This window comes from Athene cunicularia (genome assembly GCF_003259725.1).
Source record: "Athene cunicularia isolate RWA chromosome Z unlocalized genomic scaffold, athCun1 chrZ_part2, whole genome shotgun sequence".
NCBI classification, from domain to species: domain Eukaryota; kingdom Metazoa; phylum Chordata; class Aves; order Strigiformes; family Strigidae; genus Athene; species Athene cunicularia.
The window spans coordinates 16,584,665-16,603,061 of NW_020799143.1; the positions used below are offsets into that span (position 1 = coordinate 16,584,665).

The following is an 18,397-nucleotide window of genomic DNA, read 5'->3' on the forward strand; positions in this document are numbered from 1 at the left end:
AGAGACATTTATAAATTTATAATAGGAAAAAAGTAACTCTGTGAATTGCAGTTCATATACATAATTCATCACTGATGTATAATACACGACATATTCTTCTTACATCGAAAACACAATATTTTGTCCTGTATTGTGTATGTATTCTGGTACTATTATGATACACAGCACATACTGAGTTAATGTTTTAGCTGATAGGATGCCAGAAATTAGTTTAGGCATGATGTCACTGTAGCTTTATTCTGCATGCCTTTTCTTCTTCATCTTGTTTGGCATCCCTTTCAAACAGAAAGTCAAAATATGCTCTGGGTCTAATAACAGTGTTTGCAAAACACAGTTTTGTTGAGCTTTCCTGGAGGAAGGGTCATAAATTCATCCAAACCAATTTATTTATTTATTTTGTCTTTGCAATTCTGTGTTATGTATATGGAAAAAAGCAGCATTAAATGAAAATACTGCAGCCCTCTTGAAAGGGTTTTGTGAAAAGCAGGAACACTTTCTCTAGATAAGTAATTTCTTTGTGCTTTCTGTGCATTTTTCTTACTGAGAAGTTTTCAGTAGCTTATAAATTTACTGTGAAAGAAGATGGCTAATTGCACCATGTTTCACATTCTGAGTTTCACATTAGAAGATATCCAATGTTAATGAACTTACATAATTTAAACAGTAGTTTGTAAGCTTGCATTGCCTTCTCGTTTTCATCAAGCTGTAATAGCGAAAAATACCCTTTGTATTTCCCATTCCTTTCTGTAAGGCCTTGTTTAGAGAAGAAGCCTATATGGAATGTTGAGGAGAAAGTGTGATCTGATTAACAGTTAGTCTAAGGATTTAGGTTTTGTGCTCAGCTCTGTTGACATTTCAGTTCTCCTTTTTGAATGAAATCCTAGCACCACTGAAATCAATGTGAGTCATAAAAACTGACTGCAAGAAAGCAAAGGTTTTACTTATCTGCATTAGTTTCTCAATCTGTAAATTTGGCTATTTATTTTCACCCACACTCTGACATGCAGTGAAGTTTTATAAGTTGCTTGAAGAGTCTGTGGTGACACAAGAGACCAAACCATCAGCTTCTACAAAATGGAAATTTTTTTAGGCTTTGTATTTGGGGGGTTTTGTTATTTGTTTTTTTAAAGTTCCTATTCTTCATGTTATGTTGGTCTCTTTAAAATGCAAATTAATGCAAGTAAAGGTACACTTACTGCAAAACTGAGTTATCTGACAGATTTTTGCATGGCTGAGCAACAGCAGAATCTGCAGAATTCATCTCCTTGCTGTTGTTCTCCAGAGCCCTCTTTGGTGGTGAAAGAGGGTTTTTTAGGAGGCTACAGCTTTCAATAATAATTAAAAGAGTAAGTTAACTCCTTTGTTTTGAACTCACTTTGTTTTGACTCTGTATTAACCACATTATGTCAGCCTAACAGTTCTTCAGAACTATATCAAATCATAACATCATTTAAAATGACAAAAAAGTGTTACAAAAGAACTGTAGGCTTCACTTAGATTTCAGCTATAATGAAAAGTGGTTTTCAGGAGTGGTTAAAAAATTAAAGTAAATGCTAAGCTAATGATGTTAGAAACAAACGTATTAATTTACAGATTTTTAAGACTTTATGTTCTAAGCCTTTGGTGTTGATGAAATGTTGTCAGGTTCCAAATTAACTTGCAGTTATTTTAAAGCAGATCTCTTTCTAAGGATTATCTAACTGCATTTTAAGTTTGGGGAAGGCCTGTAAAATAAATAATGTTCTTGAATTGGTTATTATGTTTTATTGTGACATACTTGTCCCTACCATGAATCACATGCATTTCAATACCCACCAGTTCATTGGTTGGTCATAACTGTTCATACTTGAATGTTACAAATGTACCTGTTACAGCTTTCATGTTCATGACCTGTGTTTTGAAGAATACTTACACTTGAACAGTTGAATTTGCAAAAAGAAAATGCCTACATAGTTAATTAACTGCTTGCTTATTAATTGTAATTTAATTACTGGAACCTTAATATTGTTAAGAAGGTGAAATGGATCTGTTTGTCAAATAAAAGTGAAATTGCATGAATTTATTTTTAAAAAACCTAAACATTCTTTTCATGACCACCAAAATGTCACTCTTTTGTATTCCAGAATCGAATGGAAGAAAGCAAAGCACTCTTCAGAACAATTATCACATATCCATGGTTCCAGAACTCTTCAGTCATTCTGTTCTTAAATAAAAAAGATCTCTTAGAGGAGAAAATTATGTACTCCCATCTAGTTGATTATTTTCCAGAGTATGATGGTAAGTATAATGACATCAGAGCTCATACTCTATTTATTACACTGCAGTAATTGTAATAGATTTGTTCAAGTGCTAGGCAGATGGATCTTTTGATACATTTTGCTCTTTAAAAAAAAAAAGGTGCTTTGCAATTTTTAATCATCTGAATTTTTAAAATATGGTTGAACTCTTGTGGGATTTTTTTAGACTGCTAGGATTTCATTTTGTATTGTAATTAATAGCAAGTAAGATGGCAGAACCTTTCATGGGAAATTGTTGACTTTGAGATGAATATTGTCATATTAGCAGTGAACCACATTCTGTCCTTTTTCATAAGTTGAGGTGAGGGTTTAAGCTGAAGTATAAAACCTAGAAATGAAATAAGAATGCATTCCTCACTTTTACACATTGTCTCCCATACTCTGTTTTGAGGTTTGTTTTTGTGTCAAGCTGAATATCTGAGGGGAAGTATCATAAGCTCTTTGTGACACTCAGAAATACTAGCAGTGCTCCTTCCACCCTTTTATTGTATCTCTTTTTTTCCTTTTAATTCTACATTATTTATGTGAAGTTTAATGTGCTTGTCCAGAAAAAAAAAAAAAATGTGTGAATTGTACAGCTGTTTCTACTAAAACTGTACTTCAGAAAGTTCTCCTGGGGAAAAAATCTAAATATTTTAAGGTAACTGAGTGGAAGCCTTGATAACAGAGAAAAATCAAACTCACATAAGAGGTCTAAAGAACTAAATGCTCCTACTTTTTAGAAAAAGAAAATCTGTTTTGTCCCACCAAGGAGTGAATAGCAGATTTGAAAGCTGAAAAAAGGATTAAATCTCTCTTGTTCAAATATGAAAAATAATAATAGGAGATATGAAAAATAGTAATAGGAAAAAATGTATATTTTGTTTCCTTTTTAAGGGGAAGGAAACAGTGAGGATCTGCAGGATCAGATATTATTTTTGAGTCAGTGTAAGTTTTTCATAGTTCTATGCAGAAGAGAACTGGCAGTTGAATAGGAAGTCTTGTTCTTAAGAGTTTACTTTGTATGACAAGTTCCTTAGAGGACATACTGAAGGTGAGAAGACTACAGTCTACTCTCTTACCACCACTCAAGTGACAATAATGCGTTAAATATGCTTATCCAGAAAAAGCAGACAACTCAACCACCGAGCTCAGAGAAACCCTATTTCTCCTGTCATTTGCCACTGGTGAGGGGAAAAAAGATTATGCACTGGTAGGGCTGTTGGAGTCAAGACCTGGAAGTCTTCAAGAGTCTTTGTCTCTTAATTCTGCAGATCTTGCTGAACTTATCTCCATAGACAAGGTTATGGTTTGATTTTATTTCTTCTGGTGACAGGGTGGGGTCTGTATCTTGCAGACTTGTGGTCCCCTCTTCTGTCCCAGCACATGGGGGATGTAGGAGGTAGGAGGATCTGAGAAAGGGATCAGAATTAGGTATTTTTCAGCTGGATCACTTCTCCCATCTGTTTTCGTGCACAAGGGAGGAAGTAGCATAGAGATGAGAACTTCTAGCCAGGATGGCAAATTGGGCTGATTAAATTAAGCAAAGAAGTTCTGCATGGTGTATTGTACCAACATTGGAAGGGGGACTGAGGCATGCTCAGGGGTACATGTATTGCATGAAGACATCCTTGCATGGCTAGTACTAGAAGACTGTCTCACAGACTTGTATGAAGAGCTGAGATAGGGAGAGAAAACAAAGAAAAAAAAGGGGCTGTAGTTTGGAGGAAAAGAAGAGAAAAATATTGATGTAGTACCTCTTGCATAGATCTTGAATGCATTACATAGAGACACTCTTCAGAAACTGCTGATAGGGTGCAGTGGACAAGAAACCTACTGATTTATATGGCAGTTCTTTTCCAAGTGTCCATATGATTTAGTTCACAACCACTTTGCAGTCAAAATTTAGCATTGACTCATTCAATTTTTTTACTAAATTCCTGAGGTCATAAACGTTCTTTCTAACCTTTATTTTCCTTGAGAAAATGAAGTTACTTGAATTTCTGTGAAACGAAAATTTAAATTACATGATAGTCAGTAGAGGTATGATTAGGTGAGCAAATTTGGATACAGGCTTTGAATAATGCAGTAGATTTTTAGAGAGTGCTGTGTCTAGCTACTACGAAACTATGTAGCAAAATTCTAGTAAGTCGTTTAGAACAGTAAGTGGTTTATTTTGAAGAAGTTATTGTCTCTGAAAGGCCTAAGATTTTTCTTAACAAATTTATTGGTGGTAGTGTGAGACTTATGTTGCTGCGGTTTCTCTAGAGTCTGAGTGACCGAGCAAGAGGCTTGAGCCTGTTGTGTTTTATAAGCTGTAGAAGTGTTGAGCCTGTCCTCTGTTGAACCAGTTGTCCTCTGTCCTGCTTCAGAGAACTTAGGATCTGTTTACATCCCTAAATCTCAGGAGTTGCATCATCTGTTTATCTGTATGCATGTACATATATGTTCACGTGCATACACCAACATATTGCAGAACCTTATTCCCCCTCCACATGGATTTGCAGCACACCAGAAAGTATGTGATTTCTCCTCTATGCATTCCCTACCTAAATTTTATAGAATTATCCAAATTGGAAATGTTAGGAACTGTAACCTTGAAGCATTAAGAAGAAGGTTTAGTATCCAGTTGAAAAATACATGGGCGTGTGCTAACCCCCAAAGTACAGATTTTGTAACTACTGAAGGACAGAGCTACCTATAACAGCTGAACGTTGTAACAACAGGACTAACAAAGAGAAGAGGAGGAGGCAGCACAGAAAACATGTGTGTTCTGTAGAAATTCATGTTCCAGAAACAGGAGAGCAAGGGATAATGTCCTTCAGAAACAGCACTGGAATAATGGAACATGATTCAACAGCTTGTGGCTAATATTCTTGCTTCTTCACTGCTTTTTTAGCTATGAACATGAATGAATCCTCACTGTTCCAGGATGGAAGTCATTGCTTTTTACCTTCTGTCTTTTGTAAATCTGAACGTGTGGTTTGGTTACATAGACTCTCTATCCTTCTAAGAATTAAAACGTTAATTTAGATCTGATAAGATCGTTATCATACATAATTTAGATAACAAGTGATTTGTTAGAACATGAACCTTTTGCAATCAAACAGCTTCAGCTGGAGAGCATGTGTATTTTATTATCACTAAAGTAAATTAAGTTCTATTGACGACAGTGTCAGACCAGTTCAGGATATAACTTCATTATGCTACCTATTAAATCCTCACAAAACTAGAAAATATTGCAGTGATAAAAGAACTTAAGTGTAATTTAAATCTAGTAGGTGTAGACTGAACATTCACCAATTCTATTGACATTTTAAAGGATTTATTAATATAGTTAATTTTCCATTTTTCATTCCATGCAGTTATAAATCACCTGTTTAAAACATTATCTTACCAAAGAAAGAGGATAGTCAGCAGGAGAAAAGCAACTATGACATGACAGCTCTGACTTGATGAACTTCTGACATTTCCTTCCATCTTTATTTTTCATAGTTACTCCCAGGATGGAAGTAGCCAGTATATGATACTACTGATTAGTAAAAAGTTCCCTGTCTTCTCTTACATGAGGACCATAGACTGAGACTTTCTTGTTTTCTGTTAAAGAAGTTCAAATATTGAATTGACTTTATGAAAAGCGACTTTCTCTTCTTAATTATCAGGACCACAACGGGATGCACAAGCAGCACGAGAGTTCATCCTGAAGATGTTCGTAGACCTGAATCCAGACAGTGACAAAATTATCTACTCCCACTTCACATGCGCTACAGACACAGAGAATATCCGCTTCGTCTTTGCTGCTGTCAAGGACACAATCCTACAGTTAAACCTGAAGGAGTACAACCTGGTCTAACTGTGCCTAGGAGGCCCTCCAAAACCAATTTTGCGTGATTGAAGATATACAAGAGGGACTGTATTATCTGTGAAAACAATTTGCATAATACTAATTTATTGCTGGCCTGGACTCTGTGAATGTCCACAGAGTTTGTAGTTAATATTATGATTTTATTTAAACTATATGGAGGAAAAACAAAAGATGCTGAAGTACATTCACAGCACATTTCCTCATTTTTTAGGCAAAACCTTGTGACTCAGTGTGTTTTAAATTCTCAGTCATACATTTACAAAGGATAGCAATTTTTTGCTATTGAAGCAAAGTCAAGCTGGTTTCCTCTTTCCCTGATCCTTTCCCTCTGATTCCTTCCCCTCCCTCCTTACCTCTTACAAGGTACAATGGCCTTTTTTTTCCCAGTTGCATTCATGGGTGAAATACTCTCTGTTCAGTGATTTGGTCAGGAAAATACTATCATCAAAATTTAAGTCATCAGTCGTTCAAATTTTACAGTATGTACTTTCTCTAAAGGATCAAAAGTATTGATACTGTGGTTTTTAAATTTTTGACATGGGTGTCTTCATTCTGTCTTCGCTTTTGAGACTATTGGGAGTGCAAAATAGAATTACAGTTGTCTAAGGATATTAAATTTAACCGTATTTTCACAGTTTGGAAAAGTGTACAGAAGGCAGTAATGAAATAATTTAAGACACAACCTGGGATGTATATGGAATATGTTAGAATCTCTTTTTAATTGCCATGTGCCATTTTTTTCCTCTTCTTTTATTCACAAATGCCAAAAAGAAATGTCACAGACACTACATTTTCCCCAGTGGCTACAGCCTGAAACAGTGGGGTTTTTTCTTCAGTTGTGTAGGGGCTTTTCTTAAGTTAGAGCATTTTTAAGTGTTCTTTTTCCACAGTAGAAAAATTTTTATTGTATAAAATTGATCTTGCCAAATCTGGCTTTTTATAAAACCAATGCTCTTGAAACATAAGATACCGATTGAAATGCCAAACTGATGGGTTGGGAACTGACCTGATTGAGTCAACTGCCAAATGATAAACAAACACAGCTTCAACATATGTTCCCTTTTTAGAAAGTGTTCCATTTTCTAATGCCAAAACCAACAGTGTGAGTAAATATGCTGCGAGGTGCACCATGCACATGCATGTGGTCTACTAATTTAAAGACAGTTTTAAATCTCTCCTTATGTTAGATACAGTATGAGATTGTCTTCTGTAACAATATCAAGGCACCTTTAGTTGTGTAACAAATTACTGATGGGATCATGTTCAGGAACCTTTCTTGATAAAGTTGTTAACTGATTCACATACATTTGATAGGCTTTCATGCCAAATAGCCTCTCTCAATGTTCTTTAGAAAAAATTTATTAATGTAAATGAAACAGTGAGAAAATCATTCTTGAAATTCAAATGTGCAATTTTTAAACAACAAAAATACAGCACACATTGTTGAGCCTTTATTCTGCAGCTTGGGTTGAAAGGTGTTTTTTAACCAGGTGCATGATTGCTAGCAAGCTATAGAAAACTCAGAGTTCAGACACATAGTTGGATTGATTATCTGCAGTGCCAAGTAGCACTCGAGTGCACTTAACACTGAAATTGCTGCCTCATAGCAGTGGATGGGAGGTGGAAAAAAGAATGGCTTATTAGTTAATTACCAAAGTTAACAATTAATAATAATGAGGCGTTTTTCATCCTTAAACCTCCCAACTTCAAAACAACAGTAATAAGAACAGTTGCTATTTTTTGCTCCCTCTTAAAACACCTTGTAATTTAAAACTGTTTGTAGGTATAGTGCAATTATGAATGCTATAATCATTGTACATACATCTATATATATATATATGGCAGCATCCATATTGGCTTTGTAATCATTAATTTTTGGCAAATTGAATGTGCTGTATTGATATGTATCTATGTAATTGTATTGTATGTCTTATAGCTAATTCACATTTTAAATAATGTTATTTTATTTACTTTTTTAAGAGAGAAGAATGTAAATTTTGTCAGTTTATTTCTGACTAGGGATTTGTTGGTTTTTATTTACAAAACAAAAAAAACTACTATAGTACAGAGTGGTACTAGCGTTGTGCTGTATAAAATCATTTGCACATTCCTGAGTATAAGTAAATTGGAGATGCCCAAACAGAGGCCATTCACATTCAAAATAATGCTTAAATCTTGTCAGGGCTTTATACAGGTGTAGAAACCAGTCTTATTTGAAGAACTTATACCGATGTATTTAGGATTGGAACGTAAGCTTTTAAATACAAATTTAATTTATATTTGGTAGATTCGTATTAGATTACTTTTACTTTTCTAATAGTCTTTATTAGAAAAGTAAATTTAGAGATATTTCAAACCATTGTACATAAGTACTAATGAGTATATACACTCTTGCCCTAAAAATACCATGAAAAAATACAGAACATGAGGTCAGTTAAAGTCTTTCAGAAACCTCAGAAAATTTAGATAGAACAACAACCAAAAGTCACTATTATATCAATGATTTTAAGGAGCTAAAGCATTTTATTTTACAAAGCTAAAGCAGGTAGATCTAGGTTATAAAAAGTAACACTGACATTCTGAATAGGGGATCAGAGCAGTGACTCTTACATACAGAATAATAAAATTGGTCCTTATTTTGCTATAAATGCAACGGAGCTTCTGTTTTCACAGTTCCACTGTTGGTAATATCCCTTCTTTTAACCTGGGAATACATTGCCCACACTGGATTCAGTGCTGTCAATGGAACTGTAGCCAAAAAGAAAAACAGACAGTGGTGTCTAGCAAAGTTTGGGGTTGGTTTGGGGTTTTTTAGTTTGTTTTGTTTTCTTATGGGATATTGGGTGGGGGAGAAGGAAATGTTTTGAGTTTTGTATAAAAACAAAAGTTTACTCATGCTTTACAGTTATATTGTGATTGCAAAAGTTTTCAAGAAATGTGTGCCACTGGGATACTTCTGGTTTATTTTAGGTAAGTTGAACCTGTGGCAGTGTTCAGATCATTTGAGCATGTTCTGAAAAAAAATAGTATTTGGCATGCCAAGGCAAGCTTTACACAAGTCACCTAACACAGTATTGCAGTGTGACAGTTTGCAAAAACATTTCCTTTTTAAATGACACAGCTGTTCCCACTTGCAGTATATTCTCTTGTGGTACTGGTGGTATTGTTGTTGCTGTTGTTCTAATTGGTGGTTTCTACTATGCCTTATAGTTCTTGAGTCCAGAAGTTTGTGCCTCTAACTTGAAACTGAAGGCAAAACCATCAAGACAGAAGCCCTTTTAACTTTGCCAAAATTATGTGATTTCTTTGAATGTCATAAATGAGGGAGGAGGGAAGAAAAACGTCTTGGGAACCTGTGTATTCTAGATGTTCACTAGCGCAAGAAAGGTGTAGTATGTGTTTTGCAGAAACCTTAAACTTGCCTTTTTCACAAATTAACTGGCACTGTCCTTACATGTATAGGATGATGCAGCTATAAGGGCAGTTTACTTTTTATAATTCAGACACTTTTGATTGTCAAGGTGTATGAACTGTAATTTCTAATCATACTGCCACATAATTGTGAATCACTTTTTTAAGTTTGAAAGTGGAGACTTTTTATGCTGGATATCAGTCAGAATTGACTGCATGATTTGCAAAAACTAATGGGGGGAAAAGGGCTGCATATAAAGACATCACTAGACTCCCAGGCTTTGGTTGTAAGGTGCAGAAGACTTCCAGATAAATCAACCTTATGACCCATTCCTTGTCATACATTCTTCACAAAAGAATGAAATATTAGGAGGAAAAAAAAAAGACGTTAGCCCACATGAAAAAAAAATCTAGCCAATTAATTTATTATATGTGCTGCTGTTCCTGGAGTTCTGTGCATGGTTATCCTGTAGACTATTACATTAGTGAAATAATGAAGCGTGCACAGCATATTAACAAGGCCTACAAATGACCTACCTCTAGCTAAGAGACCAGTAAAGTAAATATGTTTTGAAGAGACTGTCCTAAGTTAGGAAATTCAAGTGTCCTGGTGTAGGTAATCAACTGTGGTATTTTAGAAATTCACATTTTTGTAAATACGGTCCCTCTTTTGACATAAACCATAAATTCTGAGATTTTAATATGTATTAAACTACTAAAGCCATTTGTCCCTGTCCAGTTTGTTAGTTTAGTAGACGTTTTGCTGAATCATACATTTAGTTTGAGGAGCTACTGATATTTCCTTATTTTTTGGCTTCTGGTTATCCATAATATTTTGAGTTGTTACCAGTCAACCAGGAACATTTCTATGTAGTCAACAATACATTGAGGGTCACTATTTGCTAGTTAAAGGGATTTTACTGTAAGTTTCACTCAAGCTTTTTCACAGTAGCCATGCTACAGGAAAGAAAGGAATAGAGGGAGTTTTTGAAGGTAGTGTGAAAAATATAAATTCAGCCAGATCAATCTTACTGTAAATCTGTGGTTAGGTTTTTTTCTCTCAAAATAGAGTCTAAACTGAAGTCTGTTGCTGGATTCCTCATTTACCATGCTACAGGAAATCCTTATTTGACTTTTTTTTTTTTTGAGGGGGATTGTCTGATACATTTTTAAACTTGCAGTATTTAAAAATAAAGATCATATTTGCTGTTCTTAAAGTGTCATTTAAATGCATGTATTCTGTGTTGTTTGAGGGACAGAAATAGTTTTTTTGAAAAAAAAAAAACTAATATTGTACAGTTACTGTCCCTCAAAAATGTTGCTGGTTAAAAATACAATATTTTTGGCCATAACTTCGTACTATAGTATCGTCATTCATTGAAATTTAGCTTTTCTGAAATATTATTTGGGTTTATTGTTCTCCCAAAGTGCTGCTGCTTATGATAAATGTTGGATAGATGTATTAATCCATTATTACTTTTTAATTACATGTGCTCTATTGGCATTGTCTAAATGTTAAAATTTCCAGAATGTCTTTATTACAGCCAGACCATTCAAAACATTTAAGGTTTGTTACAGTGGAGACAGTCATTTGAACCGTGTTTTTTTTGAAAGGGTTTTTTTCGTCTTGCGTACAATGGAAACTTGGAAGCATGGGGGCAAAGAAATATTCTATATCTCACTAACAGAAAACTTTCAGAATTTGTAGATGCTGAGGTGAATTTTTTAAGCATTTTGGCTGATTGCAGTAGCACTGCAAGAGCAGACTTTCTTTGATCTTTTTTGTTTGCATGTGTGATGATAGGAATAATGTAAAGATGCCCATGTGTTGCTTTTCAGAAGTCTGGCTCATGTCTGCTCAACAATCAGTAGACCTCAAATCTTCATTACTGAAGAAATAGTATTTCAGGCCAGTTGCAAAAATTTTATTCTGTTATGTGATCACAACAGTTGAAGTGAGATTCTTGAAGTCTAAACAGTTTGCCTAAGCAAGGACTTGAGTGAATGGCTCCTGATTTTTCTTTCCTCTTACAGAATGTAAGGGAGAGGGATCAGTGGGAAAGGATTTATTTTATCTTCATGTCACAGTGAAGATAACGTCAACCAAAATACAGTGTAAGTGGTGATCTTTAGATATGTGAAATAGATGTAGTGTATATCTGTGTAATAAATTGTGCATAGTTGTGATAAAACCTCACATCACATACTTTGATCTTATCACCCAATTGCCAGGTGCTTTGTAGGATACTGTCTCAAACACCTAAGAGTTCCAGAGTATTTGTAGACTGCCACAAAATACACAGTTGCCAGCTCCTCAGGAACACGTCTATTATCAGTATCTGGTATCAAGGCAGCTGACCCCTTTTCAGAGCTCATTGCTACCGAAAGAAACTACACTCAAAGACCACCTCAGTTCCTGGTTCTCAGCTGCATGGGGTTTTTCCGTTCCCTTATGTCAACTCTGCCACTTAGCCTGCCTGTAAACTTGTTGAAAAACCCCACTCATTTTTCCTCTTGCTTGGCTGATTTAGCAGTCTAATTTTGAGACATTTTCAGACAATTTCCTAATCAACAGTTCAGACAAGTGCTAAACTGACTTAAGTGGAGGAGGTAGAATTGTGTGGCCAAAATGTTTAAAAGTTAGGAAGAAAGGGAGTTGAAACACCCCTCCTTTTAAAACCTAGTCCTGAACAGTGTGTAGTCCAAAACCTTCATTATATGCACCCCATGGGCTGTTAACTGTTCTGGCTTGAAAGGATTGTGCTTTTCACTTTGAAAGTTCTTGATTGCATTTCTATCCTGGAAAAAAATAAATGATAAGACAAGGAAGACTTTTCTGTTTCCCCTTAAGAATAACAAGTTTGTGTATACATGGACTAAACCCAGCTGTAGTGAGACTGAAGCCAACAAGTCACACTTGGTGTTAAGGATGGAGAAATATAAGAATTGGGCTTTTATTTGTCTCACAAGAAAAAAACAAAACAAAACAAAAAACTGAACAGTTCTTGTTCATTTCCAGTAAGATCTTTTAAAAAAAAAAAAGTTTTCCATCTTAAGGTATTTAAAAGGCCGTGTCACTGTGCATGACATTCAAAGTTTACTGTGTCTTTGTCCAAGGCACTCCTTCCTTCTCCATTCACACTTGTCTATCACACTGATTAATTGCTCCTTGCTATCTAAAGAAAGTATTTTTACTGTACTGCTTTACATATGTACACTCAGGAATACTTTCTGATCCTTGTGAATTAAAGGTAAATTGATCTACTAAAACTGAACAGTTGATGAGGTGCAATAGAACCGAAGAAGACTGCACTTTTTCTTTAGTCTTGTTTCATGTCCCTCCTACCATCTTGTTCTGATTATTTTTCTGTAGATTTCTTTTATCCTGTTGGCCATAAAGTGAAGGTTAATTGATGTATCAGATTCAATTCTGGTAATCATTACAAAATTTATTATACTGGTTGAATTAAAACCAATTTGAGAATAAGAATAGCTTTCTAAAGTTCCTGTAATCAGGGGCAGATCCAATTAGCCTTGTGGACAGGCACTTCAGACAACAAAGCTATAAGACTATAGTTGTAGTACAGTCAATTAAAGGATATAGTAGGCTAATGTAGGCCAAATTGGGCCAAAATACCCATTTTAATATGTTATTTTGTATTGTCAATAGAAAACTGTGTTTGCCAAGATGTTACTGAAATTTTGCTTTTTTTCCTACAGTCCTGTATGGGGTGGTTAATGCACTGATGAGACTGGCACTCAACTGGAGAGATGCATTAATTTGACAATAAGTTCAAATGTATTCTTGCAGAGATAAGTTATTGCATAAGATTACTTTATATGATGCTAACAAAAAAAAAAAAGAGGACAATTTGCATGCAGTAAATATTTAAGATATTGCACTTTTATACATTTATTATAAAGAGGAATCACTCCCTAAAAATAAAATTCCATTTATCTCAAGATGAAGTATCTGGAGTCTCTTAACAACTGTCAGTTAACTGTGCACACAAGTGTGATTATGGTATAGTAGAGGTTAATCAATTTGTTATCCCATGCTGTAGAATATTTGGTTTATTCTGAATTATGATTTTGGAAAGGCAGAATAACACTTTGTACCAGTGTCTTGATTGCTACTTTTCTCAGCATGTCTTAGGAGAACCTTCATGATTACTAATAGGACCTGATTTATTTTAGCTCAAGAAATTGACTGCCATGTAAAATCCATCAGTAAGGTTTCTCTTAAGGTACTTTAGAACTTCATTGTTATATCTGACTTTGCCTCAGTTTAGCAACCTGCGTGGAATTGAGAGGCAAAAGGCCAGATACAAACATAATCAGATTGGATACTTTCCTTGCATAATAATCTTTTAACACATAAATCTCTTGAATTGAATGACCTTTATTTAGTCTTCTATTGCACAGCAAGCAAAATGACAGGTCTCTGCCACCACAAGTTCATGAAATGGCAGACGTTTAGCTGCTGCAGACTTAATTTTGTGCAATCTACTCATACTACTTTAGTCTGTTGCTTTCAATAATTCTGTGCCCAATGCAGTTCAGTAGAAGGAAAATGAATTTGCTTGTCTACCTGGAGGAGCTTGAGTAAAAAATTTGACTTCACTGAGAAAGCTGCTTCTCAGAGGAGGCTTCTGTTAGAGCTGATCATCTGAAATTTCCCAACATTATTAACTTGCTAGTTCAAATTCTATAAGTAGCAGACATTGAAGCATTAGTGTAAAGAAAGCATGCATTTCCATCACCAACAGCAATCTGCCTCGAGCAGACTGGCTTGGGCTGATGTGGCATTATTTTAAATGCTCATAGTTACATGGAAATTCCCATATGGTATACTGCTGCCACCATGACCCACTGTGCCACCTGTGAACCCAGGGTCCCAAAGGGTGGAGATTTTGACAGAAAGTCTTAGTGTCTGATGTTTCTGTATTCAAAGCAGGAGCAGTTATCCTGTTCCTTCAGTGGAACAGAATTTCTCTACCATGGAGATAACCTACTCACTTTCTGGTTTTTTCCTCTCCCTCTCTCTCATTTTCATTTAAAAAAATAACTTCCAGAGGAATCAGGAAGGCTAATGACATCCTACACTCACATTCCAGACAGCAGTTTCAGCAGTCTTGTTTGAGCCCACAAGAGACTAATATGAATATGATCACTGGCTATTTAATTAAAACATCAAGCCTCTAACATCTATTGGGATTGAATATGTAGATACCCTTTGTCCTTTAGGAAGGTGCCTTTATTGATATTGTAGAAGGTGGTTTCAAGTTTAGGATTTGTGAAGTGACCAGAAAGGAAGTAATCGATGATAGACGGCCATTAACAATGTTCTGAGATCTACAGTGAGTACAAGCAGGACACTAGACTGTGAAGTATCCACACACTGAAGTTAGCGATACAGGAGGAGGGGAATTTCTTTTTGTGGAAAATTAATTCAGTAGCTACTTATGCTTAGGCCAAAAGTACACTGAGAAAATAGCAACATGGAAATCATATTACCACATAATAAAAACTGTTCTGAAAAAAAAAAAAAAAAAAAAAAAAAAAAAAAAGTAAAATCTGAGGCATTTTGCAAAGACTTTGAGAATGTCATTAAAGAAAACACAATTTCAGGATCTATCTGTACAACCAATACGCTACCTAGCTATATATGCAGGATCGGTGACACTTAGGAAATTATATAGATAAATAAAGACAAAAAAATTAACACAGAGCCAATGCCAGGCCACACAGTTTTACATCTTTCATCACAGACAGGTACAAACATTTTTAAGTGTGTTTGTCTATATGTACATATACATTTCTATTGGCATGGGAAGCATATTGGGCATTGTGTCATGTCTGAGAGTGCCGTAATCTTACAGATAATGCCACCTACATAACGAATTTCCAGAAAGGTGTTGTAAAACTGCTGTAATTTTATAGATTTTAATGAAAACTAGAAGTTATGTTTTGGTTGTTTTTTTTTTACTTTAAATTTTAAAACTTTATTTTAAAGGTGTTTTCTGCAAGAGCCTGAGTTTTTTGATATCTTACATCTAAATAAAGTGATGATTGTCCTGGTGGGTGAAGGTCATTAGGTTTTCACAAGACTACAGTGATGATGAAAAAATCCTGGATGCTAAAATAGTGTGTGGTCAAGAGACCAGAATTATGTTGTGAATGTATGAAAACAGAAATAGACAGAACATATGTATTTCCAAAATGTTTTAGTATATTTTGTCATTTAGACCTCATCATTCGGGATTTTAAAAGCTTTAGATGTCCTTCTCAATGTCTTTGGTGTTAATACTACATGTATTGATTTTTAGGTTTTAATTTTTTAGAAATATACTGAATGAATTTGTAACTAGTTGATCAATCATTTTTTAGTAACAACCTATATTTATTAGCATTTGCTACAAAGTTACATTTGTGTTCGAAGAACAATGTTAATAGTGGGAATTTTTTATCCACCAAATATTGTCCATGTTCTAGCATAGCAAGACACAGGGAATACCAGCAAGCACTTAGCAGATTCTAGAAGTGTTGTAATTCCCATGCATGACTTGCACCTTTCCCGGACTTCATGTTTAGTTATAGGGTCATAGCATATCTGAATATCAAATTCAGAAAAACAAAAAAATATTCTCTATCAATGTTCTTGATTGAGTTTCCATCCTCCCTGGATGAGTGTTCAAGCAAATGACTTGCATTTATCATTGAGAATCGTGCTGAAATTCTCTCACATAAGTGCTTGACACTGACTTCATAAGCCAGCTGTCACTATTGCTTAACCTCACACCATTTTTGACCTATGGGAGCTAACAGAGAATATCACAGTTCTAAGATTAGTGGTGGCCCTCTAAAGAGCATCTGTTGACCATGGACCTTTGCTTCCCTCCTTGCTGGAATAGAAATCTAAACATCTAGTCTCAAGTCCAGGATTGGAGGACTGAAATTCATTGTGATTATCCAAGTAGTTTGGAGATCGATACTTGCATATCTGCTACAATTTCTCAGTGAGTAAAGCAGTAAGCAAATAGCTTTACAGAAGTGTGGTTCATTTTGTTTACAGAGAAAACACATTGTGTTTTATACACATGCTAATGAGTCATCCACAGAAGCCCCTGACCATAACTGTACATAACAGGCTCCCCATAAGATTCTTTATATTTACGAAAGGTATATTCTAGTTTCTTCTGGAATTGTATGGACTGCTTTGTTGTGGATGGATGTTTCTAATTTAAGTGTCAAAACAACTGAATGCCTATGAAAAGTAAATTAAACATGCTGCTATGGAGGTTATTTTGGACCTTGCCCTCATCTCTGTTACTTTTTTTCACAAAATGTTCTTGTGCATAGTGGAGCACAGGATGTTGAGTAATTTTAAAATTTCACCAGTAGGTTGCAAGTGAATGGTATGTCAGTCACTTTTCAAAACAAAACTGAAGGCGTTTGGCTACCAGGATGGTGGAAAATCATGCCAGAATTATGGAGGAGGTTTTCTTCCTGGCAGAAAAATTAACTACATAAACCACCAAAGATACTAAACATGTAGGAGTTAATGAAGCACCTATTTCTCATAAATGGATTAAGATAGGCATTTTTTTGGTAAACTTAGCAATATGTATTTGATCAAATTTGATATTTAAAAAGAATATACCTATTTTATATGTTGTTATAAGGACAGAATATTAAAAATCTATACATTTTAATAGCTCTAGAAGATCCTTTATGCCAGAGAACCTGTCCTTCTGAGCAGTCACCCTTGCATGCTTTTTTGATATCTGCTTGAGTCTTCTGAAAATGGTTGATAAGTTAAATACTCCCATAGAGATTGACTCTGTTTAAGATTCATTAATTTAAGACAATTCTGTTTCCTCAGTTCCAAAAATCTTTTATTTCCTCATGTGGTCCCATTTTGAGGCTGCACAGACTGCAGGAGTATCTTACCTGTACAGTGGGTGTATTGGTGCAGTCTGTCTATGAAGGGATCTGCCTGACTTGCTAATTATCCAGCTACAACTTCCTATCTTCAGAAAGACTTTCTTCACTTCTCATTAGCACGATGTAATCCCCTACTGAGTTCTGAAGGAGAAATGCTTTAGCTAATTGGGAACCAATAAAAGAGCCTTCCTGATGTCACAGTGCACATATTGCCATATACCATTAGCTGTCAAAGACTGAATCTTTGTGGTCTCAGAAGTATGAAATTCAGCCTACATACTGCTGTTCTGATACATGGCAAAGACAATCTGGTGAATGCCACACAAACTGCTACCTTACCAGCTGCCCCTAAGTTAATATTCTTGATGATCTTGAAGGTCAAGATCCTTAGGGCAGTGAGAAGGTTGCACAGCAAGCTCACTACCCTGGACTTCAGGAGAGGAGACTTTGGCCTCCTCAGGGGTCTGCTTGGTAGAGTACCATGGGATAAATCTCTGAAAGGAATAGGGGCTTGAGAAAGCTGGTAAATATTCAAGGATCATCTCCTCCAAGCTCAGGAGTGATGCACCCCAACAAAGATGAAGTCAGGCAAAAAGCCAGGAGGCCTGTATGGATAAACAAGGATCTCCTGGACAAGCTCAAACACAAAACAGAAGCCTAAAGATGGCAGAAACAAGGACAAGTACCCCAAGAGGAATACAGAGAAATTGTGTGAGCAGCCAGGGATCAGGAAAGCTAAAGCCCAAGGGGAGAGCAGTGATGAGTGGAATTCCTCAGGGGTCAGTGTTGGGATGGGCACTGTTTAACGTCTTTGTTGGTGACATGGACAATGAGTTTGTGTCCTCAGGAAGTTTGCCAGTGCCACCAAGATGTGTGGTATGGTCAACAGGCTGGAGGT

At 35.6% G+C, this 18,397-nt stretch overlaps 1 protein-coding gene across 1 annotated transcript in view; it reads left to right on the forward strand.

Moving 5' to 3' along the window:
• The window catches only part of LOC113489960 (guanine nucleotide-binding protein G(q) subunit alpha-like), a 99,408-nt gene extending 82,767 nt beyond the window's left edge, over nt 1–16,641 (forward strand). Inside the window, exons 7-8 of the mRNA XM_026866044.1 lie at nt 2,124–2,277; nt 5,939–16,641. Coding sequence (XP_026721845.1) covers nt 2,124–2,277; nt 5,939–6,129 — 345 coding nt within the window. The 3' untranslated portion in view covers nt 6,130–16,641. The remainder of the gene's footprint in view (nt 1–2,123; nt 2,278–5,938) is intronic.
• The last annotated feature ends 1,756 nt before the right edge of the window (nt 16,642–18,397 follow it).